General features: G+C 57.2%; 10 protein-coding genes across 10 annotated transcripts; 3 read left to right on the top strand and 7 right to left on the bottom strand.

Moving 5' to 3' along the window:
* Positions 1-150: 150 nt before the first annotated feature.
* On the bottom strand, positions 151-2,141 carry B0H64DRAFT_384843 (cytochrome P450 monooxygenase). Its single transcript, XM_062803038.1, has 3 exons — positions 1,403-2,141; positions 817-1,333; positions 151-687 (listed from the first exon to the last, which is right to left on the bottom strand). The coding sequence occupies exons 1-3, from the start codon at positions 1,970-1,972 to the stop codon at positions 269-271; spliced, it is 1,506 nt and encodes a 501-aa protein (XP_062661875.1). The 5' UTR covers positions 1,973-2,141; the 3' UTR covers positions 151-268.
* Positions 2,142-2,356: 215 nt separating this feature from the next.
* On the bottom strand, positions 2,357-4,439 carry B0H64DRAFT_353901 (monocarboxylate permease-like protein). Its single transcript, XM_062801517.1, has 2 exons — positions 3,623-4,439; positions 2,357-3,554 (listed from the first exon to the last, which is right to left on the bottom strand). Exons 1-2 carry the CDS (start codon positions 4,103-4,105, stop codon positions 2,595-2,597), a joined length of 1,443 nt encoding a protein of 480 aa, XP_062661874.1. The 5' UTR covers positions 4,106-4,439; the 3' UTR covers positions 2,357-2,594.
* Positions 4,440-5,249: 810 nt separating this feature from the next.
* On the bottom strand, positions 5,250-7,899 carry B0H64DRAFT_73345 (uncharacterized protein). The gene is made up of 2 exons (XM_062808679.1): positions 7,190-7,899; positions 5,250-7,083 (listed from the first exon to the last, which is right to left on the bottom strand). Exons 1-2 carry the CDS (start codon positions 7,715-7,717, stop codon positions 5,314-5,316), a joined length of 2,298 nt encoding a protein of 765 aa, XP_062661873.1. The 5' UTR covers positions 7,718-7,899; the 3' UTR covers positions 5,250-5,313.
* A 968-nt stretch (positions 7,900-8,867) lies between these two features.
* On the bottom strand, positions 8,868-10,326 carry B0H64DRAFT_73337 (uncharacterized protein). The gene is made up of 2 exons (XM_062808678.1): positions 10,021-10,326; positions 8,868-9,921 (listed from the first exon to the last, which is right to left on the bottom strand). Exons 1-2 carry the CDS (start codon positions 10,151-10,153, stop codon positions 9,206-9,208), a joined length of 849 nt encoding a protein of 282 aa, XP_062661872.1. The 5' UTR covers positions 10,154-10,326; the 3' UTR covers positions 8,868-9,205.
* Positions 10,327-10,904: 578 nt separating this feature from the next.
* B0H64DRAFT_335741 (amidase signature domain-containing protein) lies at positions 10,905-12,863 on the top strand. The gene is made up of 3 exons (XM_062801131.1): positions 10,905-11,106; positions 11,193-11,723; positions 11,763-12,863. The coding sequence occupies exons 1-3, from the start codon at positions 11,010-11,012 to the stop codon at positions 12,713-12,715; spliced, it is 1,581 nt and encodes a 526-aa protein (XP_062661871.1). The 5' UTR covers positions 10,905-11,009; the 3' UTR covers positions 12,716-12,863.
* A 1-nt stretch (position 12,864) lies between these two features.
* On the bottom strand, positions 12,865-14,333 carry B0H64DRAFT_384830 (PRP38 family-domain-containing protein). Its single transcript, XM_062803037.1, has one exon. The coding sequence runs from the start codon at positions 14,230-14,232 to the stop codon at positions 13,354-13,356; it is 879 nt and encodes a 292-aa protein (XP_062661870.1). The 5' UTR covers positions 14,233-14,333; the 3' UTR covers positions 12,865-13,353.
* A 150-nt stretch (positions 14,334-14,483) lies between these two features.
* Positions 14,484-15,373, top strand: B0H64DRAFT_429591 (uncharacterized protein; the record flags this gene model as incomplete). The annotated part of the gene is made up of 2 exons (XM_062805903.1): positions 14,484-14,659; positions 14,832-15,373. Exons 1-2 carry the CDS (start codon positions 14,611-14,613, stop codon positions 15,371-15,373), a joined length of 591 nt encoding a protein of 196 aa, XP_062661869.1. The 5' UTR covers positions 14,484-14,610.
* Positions 15,374-15,513: 140 nt separating this feature from the next.
* On the bottom strand, positions 15,514-16,184 carry B0H64DRAFT_384829 (uncharacterized protein). The gene is made up of 2 exons (XM_062803036.1): positions 16,043-16,184; positions 15,514-15,979 (listed from the first exon to the last, which is right to left on the bottom strand). Exons 1-2 carry the CDS (start codon positions 16,121-16,123, stop codon positions 15,749-15,751), a joined length of 312 nt encoding a protein of 103 aa, XP_062661868.1. The 5' UTR covers positions 16,124-16,184; the 3' UTR covers positions 15,514-15,748.
* Positions 16,185-17,924: 1,740 nt separating this feature from the next.
* Positions 17,925-19,958, bottom strand: B0H64DRAFT_384826 (MmgE/PrpD family-domain-containing protein). Its single transcript, XM_062803035.1, has 3 exons — positions 19,540-19,958; positions 18,673-19,453; positions 17,925-18,613 (listed from the first exon to the last, which is right to left on the bottom strand). The coding sequence occupies exons 1-3, from the start codon at positions 19,816-19,818 to the stop codon at positions 17,991-17,993; spliced, it is 1,683 nt and encodes a 560-aa protein (XP_062661867.1). The 5' UTR covers positions 19,819-19,958; the 3' UTR covers positions 17,925-17,990.
* Positions 19,959-20,948: 990 nt separating this feature from the next.
* B0H64DRAFT_471660 (WD40-repeat-containing domain protein) lies at positions 20,949-23,749 on the top strand. The gene is made up of 6 exons (XM_062807892.1): positions 20,949-21,420; positions 21,494-21,634; positions 21,691-22,007; positions 22,063-22,167; positions 22,235-23,267; positions 23,327-23,749. The coding sequence occupies exons 1-6, from the start codon at positions 21,291-21,293 to the stop codon at positions 23,476-23,478; spliced, it is 1,878 nt and encodes a 625-aa protein (XP_062661866.1). The 5' UTR covers positions 20,949-21,290; the 3' UTR covers positions 23,479-23,749.
* Positions 23,750-24,039: the final 290 nt, after the last annotated feature.

Below are 24,039 nucleotides of genomic sequence, written 5' to 3'. Positions count from 1 at the left end.
ACCCGTGTCTCTGTCTGGCAAGTGTCAAGCATGTCTAGATGTCACGGTCTGCAAGGACCGCTTAGATATTAACCGACCATAGTAACCTGCTCCCCAGCTGAGTGGTTTGAGTAAAAAGATCAAATGCGGTCCGTCACAGGTTGAACTGCTCGTTGGATTGCGGAATGCTCAAACTCGTCCTAGTATAAGGTACCTAATAGTCGATCGTAACCCCCTTAAAACTTAACACATCGACTCATGTCTCCTCCACCACACCAGCTTTGACCACCTACGCCGGCACGAGACTGATATTAACACCATACTTGCTCGACGGCCCGATCCGCATAACCGGCGTATACGGCCTGTCATCGCGCGGGATAACCTCCCGGAACTGCTGCAAGACGCGCAGCAGCACGTAGCTCGCCTCCGTGTCGACGAGCACGTGGGCCGGGCAGATGCGCGGGCCGCCGCCGAAGGGCACGAACCGCCACAGCGGCCGCTCCACCGCCCAGCGCTCGGGCCGGAAGACCTCGGCGTCGGCGCCCCAGATGTCCGGGTCGCGGTGCATCAGGTAGCGGTTGGCGTGGACGATGTCGCCCTTCTGGACGAAGATGGGCCGGTCGCCGGCCGGGCCGCCGCCCACGGGCAGCGTGGTGTCCTCGAGGGCGACGCGCACCATCTGGATGCCGTTTGGGTAGAGACGGTGGGCTGCAGGAGAGGGGTGGTTAGGTAAGGTAGTTAGGGAGGTACAGGATGGGTAGGTGGTTTTCGAAGTCGTGAGATGAATGGAGAGGTTGGTAACATGAAGGCAACGTAGGTGGGTAGGTAGGTACTCACTCTCGTTTATCACATAACGCAAATAACAGAGTGACCTCAACAACTCCCAGGTAATGGGTTTTCCCGGCGGTGCATGTTCCAGCATCTCCTCGCGCAGCTTCGTGACAACATGAGGGTGGCGAGCCAACACATAGAATGCATTGCTGATGAGAATAGAGGTCGTATCATTGGACGGGACCCAGACGCCGATGATCTGGGAGCGTAGGGCCAGCTTGTCCCGCAGCTGGTTGGCCATGGTCCAGAGCAGGTCGGTCCGGTCGGAGGGGATGCCGGATTCCTCGCACTTCTTGATCTCGGCCAAGGTCCGGTCGATATGCGCGTCGATGAAGCGGTGGACGACGGCGATCTGGTCCAACCATTTCCGATCGTGGTGGAACGCGACGAGCTTTCCCAGCTGCAGACGTAGACGTATGCCCTGCTGCACTATCATCATGGCCCACGCCATCTCTGCCTCGTCGGGTTCGCCGAGGGAGCGGACGGACTTGCCAAAGAGGAACTCGGTGGATGTGTCCAGGAACTGTGAAGTATCAGACAGGAAGGCGTAGTTGCCTACAGGTAGCTAGGTATCGAAGGTAAATAAACATACCCATCGTTTAACCATGGGCTGGATGTCGAACGAGGATCCGTCCTTGGGAAAGAGATCGATCAAACCATCAACATGCGCCTCCAACCGTGCGAGATCCGAATACCCGGAACGGTCAAAGTATGGCTTGATCAAGTTCCTGCTGTATTGCCACAACTGGCCATCCGTCGTAGTGACGCCGTGCTGAGTAAAGGGGGTGGCCGCCTTGTTGCCGAGGCGGATGGGCTGGACCCCGAATTGTTGCCACCGCGGCGCGACCGACATGGCCTTCATGTTCTCGCTCTCGCTCGTGTAGACCATGCGCTGGCCCATGAAGGTGGCCGTGAAGGCCTTGCACCCCTGCGAGGCGAACAGGTCTTTCTGGAACTGCAGGAACCGGTCCTCCTTGAGCGCCTTGATCATGGAACGGACAAAGTCGAGACCGAAGATGGGCTCGAGGTGCTTGTAGTGGGGGATCTTGGGGCAGCCATGTCTCTTGCGGGCGAGAGAGTACCGGATCGTGTTGTAGATTCGCTTCACGGAGTGGTAGACAACCACGGCGACGACCACCCCAATGAGGATTCTGGAGAGCATGGTTGTCAAGGGCCCGGGTATGGACTGGAGCGTGGCGGGTTCTATGCCTGAGGTGGGTAAAGTAGGGTAAAGAAGCCCTACGAATCGAAAAGCCTTGTAATCAGAAGCCAGGGGATGGGACGGGGGGCCAAGGTCAGAAGTAACTACTTCCAGTATAAGAAGAACGCTGTCATAACTGACTGACATGGGTAAAATGTTAAGACCGGGCTGGGCGGGCTTATGCCGGACCCAGAGCACCGGGCTACGGCCGGGAAAGCAACCCTCCGATTCAATACGTCAAGGTTACCCGGTAGCTTTTCCGCTTCCAGCCAAATACAACCTCCCAGATCGGGTGGTTACCCTCTGCTTGCGCAGTCCATTGAGCTTAAGTGCTAGCCGAATCTAGAATGATATGAGTTGTCTTGAGATACTAAGAAGGTATTAGATTAGAGCTCGTATTCCCCATGCTACAACCTGTTTTACAAAGCCTGCTCAGTCCCAAAGCGGAGATTGGTTGCCTTTTTTTATTGTACATACAATCCGAAGCGCCTCGCCATGCCGTCTGGAATACCCTCACCATGGTGACTTTTACTTTGATACCTGTCTGCGCCACAGTAACTACCTACCTAAGGTAGGTAGTCCATTAAATCTTCCCAAACACTCCACCGGGACTCAGAGCCTTTGCAACCACCACCAGAACCCCTCCCACAAAGAGCAGGACGCCGCTGAGAATGGACACCCCAAGAAACCCGCCGTTGTGCGTCAAAAGGGAGCCATTGATCGGCGGGCTGATCAGCGCCGCAAACGACGACACAAACAAGCCCATGCCCATGTACGTGCCGATGTTCTTGGGGTCCTTGGGGCACGAGGCGAGCGAGACGCTGGCGCCGGAGACGATGGCGCCCGAGCAGAAGCCGAAGAAGGCGGCAAACACGATGATGCCGGCGTTGGTCTCGCATCTTGTCCAGCAGAGCGTGATGATGGCCGAGGCGATGGCGGAGCCGAGCAGCATGTTGAAGCGGCCGAACCTGTCGGACAAGACGCCGGGGAGGACGCGGCCCGGGAAGGAGGCGCCGTTTAGGATGGCCAGGAGGTACCCCGCCAACACCTCGTCCATGCCCTTGGTGATGGCGTAGGAGGGGAGGAAGAAGAAGGGCGTGAACATGCCCATGAAGAGGAAGAAGATGGAGGCGATGCAGAGGCAGTAGACGGGCTCCTTGAAGGCGCCGGGCAGGAGGAACCCCGACTTGCGCGGTGGGAGCCGGGCCTTGATGCCCACGACCGAGTAAGCCAGCAGGCCGAGGATGATGAAGCCGACGATGCGGATGGACCATCCGAACCCGAGGCTCTCGTTGTTGAGCATTTTGGAGAGGGCGATGGGCCAGACGACGCCGCCGATGGAGGATCCCGCGATGACCATCCCCATGGCACCGCCGCGCTTCTTGTTGAAGTACTGGGGCGTAGCGGCCATGGACGGACACATGGTCAGGCCGAGCGACACGCCGCCGAGTACACCCTGTGCCAGCATGAAGTGCCAGTACTCGGTGCAGAGGCTCGTCATCATCAGGGACAAGACGTAAAGGGCCGCCGCCGGCCAGATGACCTAAAGACCATCGTTAGCTGCTACACTGTCCAAGTAAACCACAACCAAAGGGGATCAGAGCCACGAACCTTCTCACCCCACCGATCAAACATCGGCCCTCCCACCAGCCCAACGCCAAAGATAAAAAACCCCTGCAGCGAGCCGATCCACGCGATCTCGTCCGCCGTGCGATGGCTCAGCTGATGCGTCTCGTAGTACGCCTGGTACACGCCCCACGAGTTGACATAACCGAGGGTGCAGAACATGATCAGGGCGGTGCCCGAGGCGGTGGCCCAGGCGCGGGCGCCGCCCTCGGGGAATTCCTGCTCGGGCGGCTTGTCCGGGTCCGTAATATCGTTACCGGCCTTCTCGGCGTCGTGCTCGGCGTCGTGGTCGGTGGTGCTGGCCGGGCCACCCGCGGCCTCACCTGATGATGGCCGTGGCTGCGAGCCACCCCGGCCCGGACCGGTCGCGGCCTTTTCGGTGCTTGGCTGGGCTTGGTAGTATCCCGGAGCTGCGGCGTCTGGGCCGGCCAGCTCTTGGTGGTGGCTGGTATCTGTGGTTGTTGCCATGGTGGGAACAGAAAAGGGGTAAGCGTAGGTAGCTGCAGGTAGGACTCGGCAACGATGCGGTGGCCGGTTGGGTTCGGTTCTGGGAAGCAGAATGTGCGGTTTTTGTTATCAGATCAGGAGTAACGGACATTTTATCATAGTCCGGCAGGTGGAATGTTTTTTGGTTTTATTAGCATGTCCAGCCATGATACTTTGTGGCGAACGGGCTTAAGCTCGGTGATTTCCGGTCTTTTCAACAGCCATGGCCGGGCCTCTTCACATGTCGCTTCGAGAATATTCAAGCATCGTAACGGCCCGGGATGGGTGAAACCCTCGTCGCCCAATAGGAAATTCCCCTGGAGGAGGGACAAATCTCTTTTTTCATCGGCCTGTGACGCGGCCGAGTCCGCCACCAGTAACTTAACAACGGGCGATCTCGGTGTATCTCGGTCTATTCACGAAAAGACCGGACGCCACCAACAACATCCTATCAAATCTCTCCCCCAAGTCAACACCCATTCCGGGCCCCGGCGCCGGCTCCCGGGAGGCGTTACGCATGCGACTTGGCAGAATTGTGAATGCGGTTCATGTATTGTGTTAGATCGATCTCGATGCCGAAATAGGCTGTTTCTTTTGTGGCTTGTGAGGGCTATGGTTGCTCGTACGGGACGAATGTGCGTGGGGGTGCCACTAGGTTGGCCAACGTTCAGCTTCGTGGGCTCCTTTTCACATTCATCTGTGATAGAGCTATCGAGTCGCGCTCAACTTGGACCGTGGACGTTGCAATGATGTATGCCGTTGGCTTGCCGCGTCACCGGCCGCAGTGAGGATGGAACGCGTCCCGGATATTCACACTCTACACTACGACGAATGCCTGCGAGTGTGTCGTCATGTGCTACCTAATAGCACAGGGGACATTGTATGATTCCATGGGCCCCATACGTAGTCAATTTATCTCATGACGTACACACCTTCGGTCTCCTTTCCTCTTGTCATATTCAAAGGTCACCGGTAGCGCAGATCGGCGGTGTCGCTCAGCGGACTTGGACCGCAACCACGACACTAATCCTAGCCCTTCCCGGACTCTTCGTCTTTCCGTGAAATCCGTGCGTATGACCACTCCGGGCGCCGCGCATAATCTTCGTGGAAGATCACACCTGCCTCTACCTATATAGGCCACACTATAATGGAAGCGTGCTCTCATCGAAGTCGAACTGGAGTCCGGATTCCTAACACAGCCAACCGGTAAGACCACATCCGAAATGGCAAGGGTGGGTGGATATGAAGCTTACAAAGTCAAACCAGGCCGTGTTATCGAGCAGCCCGGACTCGGTGCTGGCCGTAGTAGAGCTCTCCGACGCTTGTTGCATCACGCTGTCCAACAACAGATTGTTGCCGCCGCTGCCGGCCGCCGAGGGATAATACTCCTGCGACATGGCCTTGAGCATGCTCTGGCAAAACTCGAGACTCTTCCGCATGGCCGCGAGGATGTCGTGCTTCGATGGTCGGCCCGCCTGCAATGCGTCGAAGTGCGCGAGCACAGAACTGAAAAACACGTGGCCGCGCACCGTCGTCTCGCCCGCCTCTATGCGTTTCGCGAGCAGCTTGACGTACTCGGTCACAACCTTGTACAGTTCCTGGCGGCCCAGTGAGGTGTACGTCGAGGGCGCAAAGTGGTGGCCCTGGTCGTCCTCCAGCTGCATCAGAAGCTCGATGCAGACGAAGATGATGGCGCGCAGCGGGCAGTCTCGGAAGAGGCCGCCCCCGAGAACGCGGAGCCGGGTGTAGTCGTCCTCGACGGCCAACGAGTTGGCCGCTAGCGGGTCTACTGTGGCGCCGGTAGTGTTGTAGTGCAGAAGGGATAGGGAAAGATCCAAGCAGACCTTGTGCGAGAAGTAGTACTTTGGATTCTTCCTGGCTCGGATGGCATACGGAAAATGCAGGGCGAGGAGAAAGCGGTAGGTCAGCAGCTCGAATAACTTGATCTGGAAGGGCGTCGGCTGTTGGTGCTGGCCACCAAACGACTTGAAGAGACGCATGTTCTCTTCTAGGACGGTCCTCATCCGCTGTCCCTGACGCAGCGTCTCATCGTATGACTGCTCCGAGGAAAAGTCGTTGAGGTACTTGGCCACCTCGAGGCGGATCGGAAGTGTCCGCATCAGCGCACATTGCATTGAGGTGTCGGTGAAGATGGTAATCGGCTTGGATGGTGGCGGTAATCGCCCGCCATCGGGACCGTCCACGAGTTGGGAGTCGTCAATGTTGGATGGCGGCTCGCAGTCGTAATCCCGTTGCGAAATCAAAGGCGATCCGCCGGACTCGATGCTCGCCTGGATTTGCAGGTCCAGGATGGTCGCCCAGAGCCGTCTCCGCATCTCGGCCTCGAAGCCACTCAAATCTGGCAGCTTGGCCGGATCGTGATGAAGACCGAGCTGCATGGCAGCACGCAACAGCGACCCTGCCGAAATCCACACCAATTCGGGCCCCCCTGGATACGCCTGCTTGGCCAACAGGAGGAGGCAATGGGTTTGTAGTCCCATGATGTTCAGGCGCGATTTCTCGCTGGGGGAGCTTAGCCAGGCCTGAGCGTTTGATATCCATCGCAATGCAGAGGCGCGCAAGGACCATCGCGAGGTCTCGAGCTCGTGATAAAAGCAGCTCCCCAGCGCCGCGATGAGGAGAAGCTGGGCAGTGAAGCCCGGACTGGCCGCCCGCGGATTGGCCCAGAACGACGCATACTGAACGCGGAAGGTGGGCACGTGGAGGATTCGGTGGACGGACTCAAAGGTTCTGAGGTGCAGCCGGACCAACTCATCACACGTTCGTTGCGGAGGCAGATCATCGGCCAAGGAGGTTGCCGTTGACGGATTGGCAGGTCCGCGCAAATAAGGGAGGGACTTGCAAACCCTGCAGAGGCGTTTGCACTCTTTCAGCAGCGACTGAATCTCCGAGTTTTTGTCCGTCTCGGCTGCTCTCTGTACATCGAGGATGTATTGGAACTAGAAGGGGACGAGGCGGGATGGCAGATTGGTTAGCCAAAGCACCGAGCTGTAACGTCGTGTTGTACCTATAAACGGGGTATGGATGGCCCGGGGGGTACAATACCTCTCCCGACGAGTTGATGAAATGACTCGGTCCGTAGAAGCGGGACTTGACAAAACACCCGCGGATTGGGGCCAGAGTCCGACGCTGTGGCTCAACCGTGCCCGTCGCCTCATCCAGCGTCATCCGTCGATTTGAATGCGTATGCGGTTGGAGGTCGACCGACTCGCTCACGTCGGACGCTGCTGACGAGCGCGGTCTCTCGATCGCCGGTGGTGGCACCTCAGCGGGGAGTTGCCGCTGCCAATCCGACACTGGGGAGGCAAGCGCTAACAGCAACGCTGCAGAATCCTGGGTCGCGGTGGAGCTCGTGGCAGTCACGACCCCAGGCCCCTTGAAACATTCGGGTCGATAAGTGCACGACTCGAGACTGGACCGCCGGCACGGCCCGCAAGGTGTCGTCCTGTCGCATTTAATCTTGCGTCGTCTGCATTGTTCGCAGGCCAACGCCGGTCGCCGCCGTTTCTTTGCCACCCCAACCCCGTCGGCGGCGGCCTGTCTTGACGCGTCGCTTGTCATGCCGAACTCCATTCTGGCGGAATGTCGAAAGTGGAATAGTTGCGCCTTCAACGGGTTGAGCCGTTAAAGTCAGGTCTGATACGAAGTACGAAGTATATGACTAGCCGAACTTGTACGAGGAGGCGCTGGGTGGGGGATTACAGAGCATCGGCCAAATCCCCGGCCGTTCTAGAATTCCAGAACCCAAATCACATCAGAATGGATTTTTTGGAACCAACAGTTACACAACAGACAGCCATTTAATGGATCTCACAGTTAATTGGTCTAAATGAGAGTATTGAACGGGCTGAATGAAGGGAGACAGCCTTTTGGGACCGGGGTACCACGTGACCCCACCCATCCATCTCACCTACATAAATGCCAAGTATAAGAAGTAATCTGTAGGCGGCGACCAAACGTCGACTACAGGAACGAAACGAAAGCTGTTCCCCAAAGAAGCTGTACTACCCCAATCCATCTTTTATTTTACTCGATATCTTTTATTCGAGTCATTCTCGCCGATTTCTTTACTTATTTGACTAAATCGCTCACAACGCGATAATATGTTCCTGTTCTTTTTCTTTTTCTACATTCAGTTATATAATCCTGGCCCTCCTCTGTGCCCCCTGTGCCCCGATCCCACGCCTGATGCCAGCGCGGGATCTGCATTCCAAGGTTCGGGATTAACGAGCCTGAAGGTAGACAGACGACTAGGATGAGAATGATGATACTCGGCGCGACTAGCACGTAAGAAAGAACCTTGCTAATATCAGCGTGAGGTAAAACTTACTTCTGTACGAATACATTGAAGGAATCCCTCACCACTTCATCCAGTTCAAATCTTTGGTCGGCGCCGACGAAATCCGCTCAATTCTCCAACAAATGGATCGATCAATCGGAGACAGATCGGATCATCATCTTTGGAAGTTAGTGATTCACCGCTATCAAAACATGGGAATCGGGGCACAAAAGCTAGCAGGGTGCGGTGGTCGAGGGTAAAAGGAAAATGCAACTACTACTAACGCCCGGCAACCTGCCCATAGGTAGTCAAACAATAAGTATTAACATTTAACTAGGTAGGAAGGCGATAATATGCGTGTGATATTAAACAAATAACCCATAATGAGGTAGACGTAGAGTATATAACATCCAAGCATCCCTCTCACACCTCGGAACCGACTCCTAACCATTCAAGTTGCGTACAAAATATTTCAATGATGCTTCTTCTGCCGCACAGGCTCCGGGCCCGGGTCGGCGGTTTTTATGTTGTCAGACACCTACCCTTCCATAGCGAACTTCGAGGCGGAATCGAAGCCAGCATGACGAGGGGGACAACCTTGTCACACCCATCTCGCGAGAGTTAGCAATGGAAACTATCCGACAGAGATGGTTTGTAGCAGTCTGGAAAAGGGTAGGGATATCACATAACTCCTTGTCGACCGATCTACCCCCAACGCTATCCACACACACATGTTTACAAACCCATAATACAACCTAGAATTACACATCAATCCACGCCTCTCACTTCCCCTTCCCCTTGCCCTCCAAATGCCACGCAAACACCTTCTCAAACACCGCCTTCCCGTCCCCCACAATCGTCTCCCCATGACAGGGCACAATGGTATCAAACTCCCACCGCGCCATCCTCGCCACGCTCTCATCAAACCCGGCCCGATCATTCCTGCTCGCCACGTACCACAGGAACCTCTTCATCCCCAGCGCATCCCCCGCCGTCGTCTGAAAGCTGCTAAACACCTTCCCCAACACGCCCAACCGCGGCCTCTCCGCCTCGGGCACGCGCGAGTACTGCTCCGTCGCCGGCAGGTTGAACACCAAATCCGCCTGCACCACCACCCCCTCCGGCTTCCACAAGAACACCACCTCCCGATTCGGATGCCCCGCAAAATACTCCATCTCGAAATCCCGCCCGAAATCCTCCCCCACCGCCCCCGCATCCCGCCCATTCCCCTTATTCACCACCACCCCAAACCCCTCCGTCCCAATCCGCGGATCATCGCCCTGCGCCGCGGCGGCGAGCCGCTTCTCGGGCAGGCCCTCCGGGCCGATCAGCTTGGCGTGCGGGTAGGCGGCCGCCCACTCGGACAGGAAGATGTGGTGCTCGATGTCGGTGGCCACGATGTAGCGCACGTCGCCGCCGAGGGAGGCCACCTTGGCGGCGGTGGCGGCGGTGTGCGCTACGGGGGAGAAGACGGCGAGAGAGCCGGAGGTGAGGCGGACTATCGGGGGTGGGGGTGTTAATAAACGTGGTTATGTGATATGTGGGCCGTGATGGAGGGGTGTGTGTGTGTGTGTGTGTGTGTGTTGCTATGACTTACTGAGGGTGCCGCGCCCGCCGATGGGGATGCGCCCGAAGCGGAGGAAGGGTACCGAGAAGGTCACGACGTTGGGGCTGAGGTCGCGGATCACCATCACCTCGTCGGGGTTGGGTGGAATGAGTTTGGACGACATGGTTTGTGTGGATGAGCCGAATGCAGCGGCTGAACCGGTGAAAAGGAGGATGCCCGCGATGATGTTTCTCTTGGTGAAGCGACTCTTGCGCGGTGGTGTTGATGATGATGATGATGTGGCGAGAGTTCTGGTTTTATGTGATGCGATAAGGATTGAACTTTGGGTTAAGCGAACTGAAGGCTGGTGGGGTGAAGATGTCGTAAATAACAATTAGCTACTGTGTGCCTGTCACTTGGTTCGATGGACCTGGGCTATCTTTATAGTTGTGGAGGATCCTCACGATGCCTGCGACACACGACAAATCAACATTGGCTTACAAAACTGTGATTGCAATTGAAGACTGCTCGGCTGCCTGTTGGCCTCGGCACAATCGCGCGGAGGGGAACCATGGCGTAACGCCTCGGCAAAACGCCCTGCGTACTGCGTACACGGAACTTTGGCTGTCCGATGCGTATTCAGCAAAGCCACCGAGCCAGTGTAAAAACGAACCGCTAGGATTTGGAATTTCGGGATCTGGAACTTTGCCAGGGGCCGAGACTCATGCACAAAGTCCCGCAGGGCATGACATCATCTTTTCGCAAACGGTTGCTCGCTCAGCCGCCTGGCTTGGCAACGGCTCCGGCATGTCACCTGTGAAACGGCATCCCCGCGAATACACCGTACGTACCGTGACGGATACAGATAGAATACGTTGTGTACACACATGCAAAAGCACGGACCCCATCTTTCACTTCTTGGCTTCTATGTCGGTCTCTGTTCACGATCGCGTTGAATACATCCGGGCTCAAAAGTATGCTGGACGCACCACGATATAACCCTGGTTGACCCTTCTCGGTAATAGGGCCAGAGAGAACGCATGTTGGCTCAGGGTAGGCCTCGCGGCCTCCGCCTGCGCTATGGGTGCTCCTCCACAGGCCAGCAGCGACGTCTGCTAAATCATTTCATCTCCAAAGGTACCACTCCCTCAACCCCTCCAAGCCCACCCATCCCACCTCACCATCCCACCTCACTCACAACCAACTAACCCTCCTCCCTCCAGCACCCGAACCAGAACCCACCCAACCACCACCACCACCCCCATCCCCAACCCCCACCCGCTTCACCCTCGCCGTAAAAGACAACATCGCAACCACCTCCCACCCGACAACATGCGCCTCCGCCTTCCTCACAACCCACCGCTCCCCCTTCGAAGCCACCATCGTGACCCAACTCCGCGCGCGCGGCGCCCGCCTCGTCGGCAAGACCAACCTCGACGAGTTCGGCATGGGCAGCCACAGCGTCCACTCCGCCGCGGGCGCCGTCTCCCAATCTCAGAATGAACCAATATCCTCCGGCGGCTCCTCCGGCGGCAGCGCCGTCGCCGTCGCCGCGGGCGAGGCGGACCTCGCGCTGGGGACCGACACGGGCGGGTCGGTGCGGCTGCCGGCGGCGTACTGTGGCGTGGTTGGGTTCAAGCCGTCGTATGGCATGCTCTCGCGCTTTGGGGTCGTGCCGTATGCGAACTCGCTGGATACCGTGGGGTTGTTGGCCAGGGGGGTGGGGATGATTAGGGGGTTGGTCGTTGGTGGGGGTGGTGATGGGATAGCGGGTGGTGGTGCTGGTGAGACAGCAACAAAAAAGGGGTTGTGGGGGGAGGGGGACCCGAGGGATCCGACCAGTTTGTCAGAGGGGGCGAGGGGGAGGTGTGTGGCTGGGAGGGAGGGGTATGGTGGAGTTATTGATGGGGGGGAGAGGGAGGGGAGGGAGGTGTTGAGGGGAGTCCGGTTCGGGATTCCGTTGGAGTACAACATCGAGGAGCTGGACCCCGGGATACGGAATGCGTGGGCCAAGGCGGCAAACACACTCCAGCACGAGTTCGGTGCGCGCGTGGTGCCCGTGTCGCTGCCCTCGACCAGACACGCGCTGGCGGCGTACTACGTCATCGCCCCCGCCGAGGCGTCGTCCAACTTGGCCAAGTACGACGGCGTGCGGTACGGAACGAGGGACTCCGACGCCGCGAGCGATGCCGCTGGCGGGGTGCTCTATGCTGCGAGCCGCGGTAAGGGGTTCGGCGACGAGGTGAAGCGGCGCATCCTGCTCGGCTCGTACACACTGAGCTCCGAGGCCATGGACAACTACTTCATCAAGGCGCAGCGGGTGCGCCGGCTGGTGCGCAAGGACTTCAACCGCGTTTTTGCCCTCGACAACCCGCTCCATGAGAGAGAGACGTTCGACCTTACCGACCTAGACGAGAGCATCGAGATGGAGGACAAATGGGGCCCTGAAGAGGTGGACTTCCTGCTCTGCCCGACAGCCCCGACGCTCGCCCCGAAACTAGCGGATGTCATGAAGCAGACGCCGCTGGATGCTTACATGAACGACGTGTTTACAGTGCCCGCGAGCTTGGCAGGGCTGCCGGCTATCAGCATACCGATGCCGGTTGCGTCGGAGGCAGCAGGGGATGTTGCAGGAAAGTCCGGCGCGGCGGGCCTGCAGCTCATCGGGCAGTACTGGGATGACGCCCGGCTGCTTGCGGTCGCGGATGCCGTAATGAACACCCTGCAGAGTGTGACCCCAAGGTGATCACGGCAGCACCGTCAACATCGGGTAACCCAGTGTGCCCAGCCATGCTTGCTAAGATGGATCGTAGCATGATATGTGTATGACCATCACATACGGGGATCATTGGCGGCGATGATGAGAGAAAGGCCATGCAAGGTCTTCCCTTGGGATTGATTGTATATAATGTATTATATTACACCTCTGCAGTCAAATACTTCTTTCTGCCAACTGCGTTTGATGTGCCCCCCAACCACCTGCACAAAGCATACTAATTGGTCTTTACGTCACAACCCGGTCGGAGTGATGGTGAGATCCATCCTTTGGTGTCTCAACCCTCGTCTTGTTGCCCAGGCAATTTTCTTGGCCTGTTTGCAGCGCCGGTGTTGGTTAGGCGCCTTCTCCATGCAAGGAAACGCGGCTGAATCGGTCCCTTGCGAGTCTCTCGCACCCAATTCAGCCCTGCACTATAAAGGCCGTGGGCCGACCGGGCAATTCGACCAGAGGCGGATCCTTCGCCCCAGGCGTGTTGCAGAACGCGGTCTCCATTCGCCTGTACCGTGTCCGCTAAGGGCGGATGCCGTACTCCAACCTTGGGGCGGCGATTTGCTCGTCATCGGGATAGATCCGTTGATTGATATCGAACCGTGCCGGCCGAGGTTTCAAGGGCTCGCTTCGCCTTCAGATCGTTGACCGTCCGGGATGTCAATATCCATCCTGTCATGGTTTGAGCGCCTCCTAGCTGAGCCGGACCTTGATCTTGACCTCCGCCGTGAGTCCGATCTGGATCTCGTTTGTGACCGTGACCGTGGCCGTGACCCTGACCGTGAGCGCGACCTCGACCTGACGGAGCCAGAATCATGCTCATGCCCATCGCCGTTCGCATCATCCCCATTCTCCATCGCTTCGTCGTCCTCCTCCAGCAAATCCTCGAGCGCACCCAGGGGGCTGACGCGCGGCTCGAGCAGCTCCAAGTCCTCCAGGATATCCCGCTTCCGCATCTTCCACAAACTCGTGGCGCATACACGGTCCTTCGTGAGCAAGTCGTCGACAAAAACATCCATGTAGGTCAGGGTAGTGCCGTCGCGGCCCTTGCGGCGTAGCTTGCGGCGGTCCTCGAGAAACGGCTCGAGGCGGGCGTAGACGTCTTTATCGGTTCGGGTGAGGCGGATGTAGAAGGCGGCGAGGGCGCGCAGGTACTTGAACTTTTCGCCGCCAAAGGCGAGGTACTCGTCGAGCACGTCGTCGCCGGGGGCCAGCTGCAGCAGCTTAAAGGCCAGACACAGGAAGGGCGTCGGCTTCTGCACCGTGCCCGCCACGCCGCCGATGTGGTCCACGTGCTCGACTACCCGGTCCACCACGTCCGCCTCGTTGACACCAAAGCACTGCTCCTTGTAGAAATAGCTGTCCACGATCCGCTCGCGCACCGCCTTCTCCATAATGGTCGCCGGGTTGAGTCCGTTGGGTGCGAGCGAGCCTGAGCTGCCGCGTTCGTCGAGGAAGCGCCGCTCATCGGCTCGGTGGAAGGTGGGTTTGCTCATGGCTGGGGAAAAGTTGTGGGGGGGCGACCTGGGTGTCGAAAGCGGTCTTGCTAGTCGGCGAGCTCAATTGAGAGTCTTGGGAATTGGTGATTTTGGGATCATCGCCCCACGCAGTTTTTGGGTGTTGAGCTGCTTCCCCGGATTCCTTGGCATGGTGGGGCGGTGCCGATAAGCGATAGTTGCCCGTCCAACGCAGGCTTTTGTTTGGATCACGAAGGGGGGCTCCTCCAACGACGCTGATGTCACTGTCAGCTACATTTGCAACTCTCACGTTTGCCTATCAATTCCTCTTTTTGCCATTATATATCTTTACGACCATCTCTTCGATTCAATTCAATTCTAACGACAGCGTCCTCCACAAAAAAATCACCTACAAGAATGCTCGTCACCTCAGGGCAGGTGTCCGTTGCAGTCTCTTCTGGTATCGGTACGCATGCAGTCCGCCGCTCCCCATTTCCCCCCCAGCACATGGACACGCACCCTCAACCCCTCCCACCCACCAGCAACCCAACCCAACCACCCCCCTACCCCCCCTCACCGTCACCACCACCAAACTCCATAAACCAACCAACTAACCAACCAACCCCCACGACACACAGTGTTCCTCTGCACCGCAGCTCTGTTTCTAAGCGGCTATGTCCTGCAGCAGCGCACCCTGCGCGACCTCCGCGAGGCCATCAAGCAGCCCCCGCGGCCCTCCCCCAAGATCTTCCTGCCCGACCGCTTCAAACAGTCCACCACCGAGCTCGCCGACGGCACCGTCGTAGCGCTTGACGACGACGGCAATCGTGTGCAAGGCCAAGACCAAGACCAAGGCCAAGACCGAGACCAAGACCGAGATCGAGACCAAAACCGAGACCGAGATGTGGTGGGGCAGAAGCCGGTGATTGTTGAGGTGAGGCCGACGCTGCCGGGGGATGCGGTGGGCAAGGGTGGTGGTGGTGGTGGGGGTGAGGGGGGCAAGCCGACGAAGACGACTGTGAAGGGGGGGAAGAAGAAGGGGAAGGGTGGTGGTGGGAAGGAGGGTGCGGAAGAGCCGCAGAAGCCGATGAGTAGGGCGGAGCGGCGGCGGAGGATTAAGGAGGAGATTCAGAAGTCGGCGCAGGGGGAGCGTGGCTACTACCGCCGGCGGTTGTGGTGAAGGGGGGGGTTGGGGGGCAAGCGTCAGTCTGTGCGTGGGATGTGTGCGGCACGTTGGATACGGGTTGGGTTGGGCGGGTTTACACGGCCGGGAGGCAGCTTTGGGTTATAGGTTCCATATTTGGCGTTTTTGGGTTTGGCGGGATTATATGAGGATTGGGAACATGGGTATGAGTTTGTCACTGGTCAATGATATGAATGAAACGTATGGTATAGCATGAGAATAAATTTAACGCTTGTCCGCCCTGTTACGCCCTTATACTGGGCCCGTACCTGTTCCCGTTGTCATGCCCGGCCGGCCGGCCCTCCTGCGGCCTCCCGATGGATACCGCAGATGCACCTCTCCGTTCAGGTGTGCTTCCAGCCTTGAACAGAATCACATTCTCATGGTGTTCCTCCCATTCCTCGATATCCCCGTTTCCACTGTTGACTTCTTCGACGAGGATGAGAGTGATAACCCCGCGAATGTCCACGATGGCCGCCGAGACGTGTCAGAGCTGCTCTCGGAGCGGTAATCTGGCTCATCTTGGCTTCGGGGCTGCGAAAGCAGCCAGAGGCAATCTTCAGGAAGACGGCCCGGAGTGAGAGAGGTTCCGCTTTTCAAGATCTAGGAGTTGGCTTGTTAGACGACTCATTGACATTGACAAGATGAGACATGTAAGGTACTCACGGTGCAGAGCTTGCAGCGTTGGCCGAACTTTCCCACCGTGTTGGTACATCGGATGGAGGACTGGTAACACAAAAGAAACATCGTCAGCGGAGCCAATTCACAGTTGTCAGTTCACATACATAGTAGTTGGAGCAATAGCAGACGTTCATATTGCAAATTGGTGTCGAGGATCAGGGATATCCGGATGACGGGCCTTGTACACTCAGACGTGGAGGTATGGAAGGAGAGGAGAAGCTATAAGCAAATGTGTAGCGTATCGAAAACAGGGCGGAATGGTTGCAACATCAACGCAAGATGGGGGTATAAGAGCCTGCTACATATATCCCAGGTGTTGTCAGAGACAATGGACTTCCCTGTAAAGGTACGTGAAGCGGCTGGTAACCATTGGGTCGAACTGACCTCATCCTCCCACGGAGACCTCCGCCCTGCATACTCCAAGTTCGAACCTGGCTTCAAAGCTGGGAATGACTTCGCCCCTCCGTCTGAACGCATGGGCTGGAAGACTGCAGGGAAGAACCTGGTACATGCACGCCATGCCTGTCGAGCTAATGTACTGCGGAAGTACAAAGAGCTTCTTGGTTGTCTCGGTCCACCAAGTCTAGACCAGACAGAAGCGGAAGAGGGACAAAAAGCATCAGACATCCTCCGACGAACCCTTGCATCTCCGGGACGCAGTCCAGACAGGGACGAAATCTTGATTCAAGGATAGTATCCTCTTTGTGACGGTTCCCCTTTATCTATATCTCCCCTCGATGGCGTCAGAAGACCACGTTCCCTAAATTGTTTCCATGGTCAAGCAAACATGGAAGTTGAACATCCTTTCAAGGACCCCGGCCCAGAACGCCATGTCCCCCTCCCCAGTGTCAACGTCCGTAAGGCGTCCCACAACTTTTCATACAAGCAAGCCAAGGATCAAGACGTTGGAAGGGCCAGTATTTCCCCGCCCAGCTAGCTGCATGCGTCCAGCGATGCATCGCCCGGGAATGCCGGGGGCCAATCGCTTCCCAGCGGCGTCTGCGGGGGACAGGATGTGGTGACAACATCGTGACAAGGATCTCGTCCGGGGAAGAAGGTTTGACAGGGGGGCTTGGCGATCGATCGGAGCGACCGTGGGATGGGGATTACCAGGGGGGCGGGGGGCGTTGGATGTTCAGCTTGGTTCAACGTCCGTCCAAAGCTGTAGGCGGGGACGCAATAGGACAATAAGTCCCAAGCTGGCTGGGGCAACCTTGGTTTTCTAGCGGCCAATTCTTTTGCCTCTCAGGTAGGGGCGGGATTGACGCCGGTCTGACGATGGAGTGGCCGATGGTTGTGGCATTGGAGGCAATTAATGGAGAAGTGTTGTCGTCCAGTGTTTTTTTCCGACTTGGAACCGGGTGGTTCCTGTCATGCGAGCAACCCTCCCCCGTATGCGTCTGTTAACTGCCTGCCGCTTCAGGGCAAGGCGCCGCAGGCCTCGATGAGCCAACACATTCTCGATAACGCAGGGAAAACGGCAGTATCACTCATAGGTGTTCACGTGCACTTGTTGCAGTATATGATGGAGGCGGTTGTCTCGCCCGGGCCTTGAACTGCCTTGTGAGACACCAGGACTCACGCAAACTAGCGGGGGAGGTGAATGTTTTGTGATTCCCCGCTCAGCAATGGGAGAGGCGAGCTGAGGACGACCGGTTGAGGCGGCGGCGATTGGTAGATATCACCAACGTGGCTGTAGTGGCGTTAGAGATCCTGCAAGGGAGGACGCAAAGACGTCAGCAGTCCTCCCACGAGCCAAGCTTCCAGATGCGGCAGTCAGATCTGAGCGATTCGTAAAAATAACCAAGGAGCGGAACGAACCTCGGATCGGAGCGGGTACTTCCAGTACCCCGACGCAAGCACGAGACGTGTTTTAAATGCTTTTTCTATTTCATTTACGCATTATACAGACACCACCTACCACCACCATCATCTATTGGTCCTTGAGGAACTTGCTGTCCTTGCAGACATACAAATCAACGTACTCATCCACGCTCATGGCTTCAAGCTTCTTGGGGTCCTGGCCGAGCTCGACAATCTCCTTGACCTTCTCAGCGCTAAGATGGGGCTCCAGATGGCGCTTGAACTTGGCCAGGATATGGGGCTTGGCCTCCTCGCGACGCAGGCGGTGGCCGAGCGGGGCCTCGATCACCACCTCGGGCAGCACAGTGCCGTCGTTCAGCTCGACGGTCAGGCCGTTGCTGATGGTGCGGAGGGCGGGGTCGTGGTAATCGGCCGTGAATTGCGGGTCCTCAACGCACTTGATCTTCTTACGGAGGGACTCGACCAGCTCCGAGGTGGCGGCCTCGGAGCCGTCGGGGTAGTCACCGGCGGTGAGGCGGCCAAAGACGAGCATGACAGAGCACATGTACTGGATGCAGTGGTCGCGGTCGGCAAAGTTGTCCATGGGCTTGAACTGCTTGTCGATGATGCGAACGCAGGCCTCGTGAGTCCGGCAGGTCACTGCCTTGATGTCGGCGGCAGACTTGCCCATGGCCTTCAGCTGGGCATAGAGCTTCTCGGACGCCTCGACGGCGGTCTGTGAGTGGAACTCAGCTGCAAAAAATGGTCAGCGCACTGATAGAAGTGGTTCAGGGAAGTCAGGGGGGGCAAACCAGGGTATGACACCTTGAAGAGCACGTTCTCCATGACGTAGCTACCATATCCACGCTGGAACTCGAACTTCTTGCCCTTGAACAGGACGTCGTAGAAACCCCACGTCGGAGCGGAAAGAACAGTGGGGATGCCAGACTCGCCCTTGAGGACCTTGAGGGCCAAGTTGACGGCACGTTGGCAGGCATCTCCGGCAGCCCACGACTTGCGGGACATGGTGTTGGGGGTGTGACGGTAGGTGCGCAAGCTCTGGCCGTCAACCCAGGCGTGGGTGATAGCGTCGGCCGTCTGCTTCTCGCTGAGGCCCAACATCTTGCTGACCACGGCGGCGCTGGCAACCTTGACCAGGACGACGTGGTCGAGGCCGACCTTGTTGTACGAGTTCAGCAGAGCGAGGCAACCCTGGATCTCGTGGGCCTTGATCATGGCCTCGAGCACATCGCGAACGGTGAAGATCTTGCCGCCGGCAACCTTATGCTGGCCGGCCTTGTTTGTCCGGGTTGCCCAGTCAGCAACGGCGAGGATGGCGCCCAGGTTGTCACTAGGGTGGCCCCACTCAGCGGCGAGCCAGCAGTCGTTGTAGTCGAGCCACCGGATCATGGCGCCGATGTTGAAGGCACCGTTTACGGGGTCGAGCTGGAAGTCGGTGCCAGGCACCTTGGTGCCCGACGGGACAGTGGTGCCCGGGACGATGGGTCCCAGAAGCTTAGTGCATTCCTTGAACCGCAGAGCCTCGAGACCACAGCCCAGCGTGTCGAGGAACACCCATCTCGCTGTGTCAAACTGTTGAGGAGGCCGTGTCAGCGTGCGGGCTGCGGGGAAAAGAGCAAGAGGCTGTCAGAGAAAAATATGAGGCATTCCCCACTTACGGCCAGCTCCGAGTCGATTTTCTGGTTGTGCACATAGCCCGCGATATCCAAGATCTCTTGGTCGTAGCCCTTGTGAGCCGAGGGTGAGGGCGCCGTAGCGCTGGCAGATTGCAGAGAGGTCATGGTGGAGAAGCTGCTGCGTGTGTGGGTGGCAGCAACTGAGAGGGGGGCAGCGGCGTTCTTGAAGGCGCGCAACGGCCGCAGAGCCGAGGGCGGGCAGGAGCGGTGGAGGTGCAGTGATCTCGACGCCTGGCGCAATCCGCGGTTGACAGCAGACATGATGCCTCGATGTCTGTGGCTCCTCTTTCGTCGTTTTTTGAATATCAATTGGTGCGGTGCCAATTGGAGATCCAAAGACGGCAGTCGTTGAGACTTTGGGTATTTATTATTGGGATGAAAAGAAAGTGTTTCTCTTCAGATGTCGGCGACTTTGTCCTCAGGTTGGTTATGCCGCTCGGGCGGAGGGCCTTTGCCGCGGCATGCCGAAGCTCCCCACTCTTGCCGCCTGACCCCAGCCGATTCCCCAGAAACAGCATTTGAATATGCCAAGCAATGAGGGGAGCTCCAGGGCTCAGGAGCAGAGCTCTTGCGAGACTTGAGATGCTTCATCATTGCCTCCTCGGGGGACCTATTATGGAAGGCCCTAGAGACACAGCGGAACGCCTGGGAGACTGCCGTTTCCCTGAGGCGCCTGTGTTAAAGTCGGGAGTGTCTAACAGAATGATTTGTCGAGGCCACCTATCGAGAACCTCCTGGTTGGCCATTAGTTAATATCTCGTAAATAAATGGACGCTGTAAATAGTTATGATTTTTAACGGGTTGTCAACTGGCCCATGTTAGGTAGGTTAGAAAGAACGGAGAGCAGCTTTTGAGGGCTAAAAGTCTCTCCAGCCGGCACGAGTTAACTCAAATCCATTACTTCTTTGGGGCGACGGAATAAAACACTTGTGCTGCGAATCGACGTCAGTGTTGTTTACATTGAGTGTACGAATATAGACTGCACCCAGGGGACGAGACCGAGACCGACACCCCATGAGCGACAAAAAGACGGACTCTTACTACCTACCTAGGTACACAGTAAGTGCTGATGGGCGTCGACCAAACGTCGACTGTAAGAACGGAACGAAAGCTATGCAAAAGCCTAAAAGAGCTGCATTGGCTCAATTTACTTTCTATTTTACTCGATGCCTTTTATTTGGTTTGATTTCCCCGATTTCTTTCACTTGACTCTTTTTGCTTAGTTTATTGTTTTCCTTGGAGTTCAACGGCTTTTTTTGGCCGGAGGGTGGCCGGCCGGCATGGCATGCAAAGTGTAGCTGGGGTTAGGGTTGAGTGCTGTTTGTCACCATATTAAATCCGGGCTAAACTCCGCCAAATGCGAACAGCTGGACCCCGCCGGCACCGGCACCGTGTGTAAGGTCCCAGAGCTTCCGATTAGCTCATGTCGTCCGTCCTATTAGCATCCGCGGGGATATGCTGGGCGACAGATGAAGTGCTGATGCGGAGTGTCTTGGTTTATCTCCCACCTGCTGAATGTCAATGTGCGAGTTCTTCCAGATCTCTACTCCTTAAATCCTACTCACTTACCAGTATACACCCCCCGCGATTGAAACGTCATTACACATACACAGTACGGAATACGAATACCGTGTACCGAGATCCCCGGTCAACATCCAGGTCCCTCACGACCTCCCACGACTCTTTATCCTTCATCACCCACTTCATCAGTAAGGTAGCGGGGCAAGTTCACCATGAGCAGCAGCACCCATAGTGCGTCGGAGCACGAGGAGGAGTACGAAGATGAAGCCTCTCACACACATTCGTCGGATGAGTGGCTGGACGCACTACAACAACAAGATGATGAAGATGAGGACGGAGAAGGTGGGTTCGGAACTAAAACAAATACTCATCCCATACACCATATCATGTTGCTGACATCCGATGGGTATGTAAGGCCCCGGCTTGGAATTCGAAGTTCTTATCGAGGAAATCCTAGCCGATTCCGCCGAGCAAGGCGAGGGTTCTCATGATAACGAAGGTGAGGAGGGACAAGGTGCTACGGGACCCCAAAGACGAGTCGTCGTGTTAGGTGGCGGTACGCATACCCGGCAGCCAAATCCGCAGGTAGAACCGCGTACTAACGACCTTTAGGCCGGGAATTCCGTCCTGCCCTCACCCAGCGCGAATTCTTGGCTCTGCTCCGCGGCCAGTACCTCAACCCGACGATTCTCGGCGCTGATGATGGCGAAGGCCAGCGCCTCTCCTGGGGTACCCGGAGAACCCCCAGAAACAAGCAATTTCCTAAGGTCCCCAGCGAGGAGGGTAGGAAGTTGATGGACTCGGGCGTCTTCGGGGCTTTCGATCGGAGGGTGCCCAACCGCAAGGCCCTGGCTCGCAGGCTGCTGGATCGGGAGCTGGGTGTACGTGGCTGGCCAGGTCAGAAGGTCAACCAGGGCCTCATGGCTCAGGTAAGGGCACACAATGCTGATGACCATGCCGCGGATTGAAACTAAATGTGTCCAGTCGATGATACCGTCAACAAAACCTGAGATGGTCGTCCACTACGATGACCCGGTATGTTGTGGGCAGTTCTCGGACGATGGCAACTTCTTTTACTCTTGTGTCAAGGTAAGTACACGCGGTGGTTGGGACCGGCATGGATGGAATCATCGGCCCCTCTAACGCACTTGGCTAGGACTTCAAAATTCGCTTGTACGACACGTCGAGTCCCTATAACTGGAAGCACTACAAGACGGTCACCTACCCCTTTGGACAGTGGACCATGACAGATGCGGACCTGAGCCCGGACAACAAGTGGTTAGCCTTCTCGTCTCTCCAACCCCACGTCGGCATCGCAGCCACGGATCCAAACGACACAGGTGATCCCTACTCGCTCGACCTGGCAGATGGCGGCCACCCAGGACGGGACGATTACATCTTCGGCGGTTTTGCTATCTTCTCGGTTCGCTTCTCGGGAGACGGCCGCCGTATCGTTGCGGGGACAGGGGCCAACTCCATCGTGGTGTACGACATCGAACGGCGCAAGGCACTCAACCACGTCATGGGCCACCAAGACGATGTCAACGCCGTGTGTTTCGCCGACAAACTATCGCCACATATCCTCTACTCCGGCTCGGACGACTGCACCATCAAGGTGTGGGACACGCGCAGCATGGGCGACGGCAGAGAGGCCGGTGCATTCGTCGGCCACACCGAGGGGCTGACGTACATCGACAGCAAGGGAGACGGGCGGTACATCCTCAGCAACGGCAAGGACCAGAGCATGAAGCTGTGGGACCTGAGGATGGCCATGTCGACGTCGCGGTTCGAGGAGCTCGACCCCACCGCCATCACCAACGACCGCGAGTACGACTACGACTACCGCTGGCAGAAGTACGAAGACTACCAGTGGTTCCAGCACCCGCACGACAACTCGCTCGTCACCTTCCGCGGGCACCAGGTGCAGCGCACGCTGATCCGCTGCCACTTCTCGCCGCCCAACAGCACCGACTCGCACTACGTCTACTCGGGCAGCCACGACGGCTTCGTCTACGTCTGGAACCTCGACGCCACCCTCGCCGCCAAGATCGACGTCAACGCCGCCACGAGAGCCGCCCCGACCCAGCCGAGAGCGAACCGCCGCCACCGTCTGCATCACCGCCATGGGCAGGGCTGGGGGACCATGGTCCGCGATGTCAGCTGGCACCCCAACGCGCCCATGCTGGTTGGTAAGTGGTCCTTAACTTTACTTTATGTTTAAAGGGAGAGAGATGCTAATCCTTAGCAGCATCGTCGTGGTGTGGTCAGGACTACGAAGTCGGCACGGCGTCGCTGCACTCGTTCAACGAGGGCGAGACTGATGAGGGAGATCCGGTCATGGGCCGTTCGGTGAATGAGAAGCTGCAGGACTACCCCGAGGGTGTTCTTCGAGGGGGTTGATTGAACCGATGTGGACCTGTTCCTATCTGGTTGGTTGGGATGGCGAGAAGTGGGAATTGGGAATTGGGAATTGCTGTGGGTTGCAAGGAGCAATGTTGCGATGGCGTCAATCTTTTCGAAGGAGTATTCTGGCTTGGAGTTTGAATTGGACTGGGACGGAACGGGACGGTTGGTTTATTGGCTGCTAAATACACACAACATTAACTCTGATGGGCTCTCTTTCATAATGCCTGAAAAAGGCTGATTACAACTAGGGAAGGCATGGAATCTCCCTCTTGCTGTGTGCTTGTTGAATGATTACTGTAACCCCAACCCTGATGTGTCAGCTGGTCGGACTCCAGCCGGGTCACGAAACAAAGATAAGATAAACTCAAGTCGCGGCTCCACTTCGATCCACTGCTTCAGCCTTGCCGCGGGCATTGAAAGGCAAACGCAACCTCAGAGCTTCGACCACTGACTGGCCTTGTGCAACCGTTCTTTTCCCAACCTTCCCGACCATCGAAACCGTCAAAACCCATCGGTGGGTCGCTTTACGAGTCCTTTCCTCTACTGTTGACACAA

This window comes from Chaetomium fimeti (genome assembly GCF_033439085.1).
Source record: "Chaetomium fimeti strain CBS 168.71 chromosome Unknown B0H64scaffold_2, whole genome shotgun sequence".
In the NCBI taxonomy this organism is placed as follows: Eukaryota; Fungi; Ascomycota; class Sordariomycetes; order Sordariales; family Chaetomiaceae; genus Chaetomium; species Chaetomium fimeti.
The sequence above is the reverse complement of the archived record's forward strand: the minus strand, read 5'-3'. Positions and strand labels throughout refer to the sequence as shown.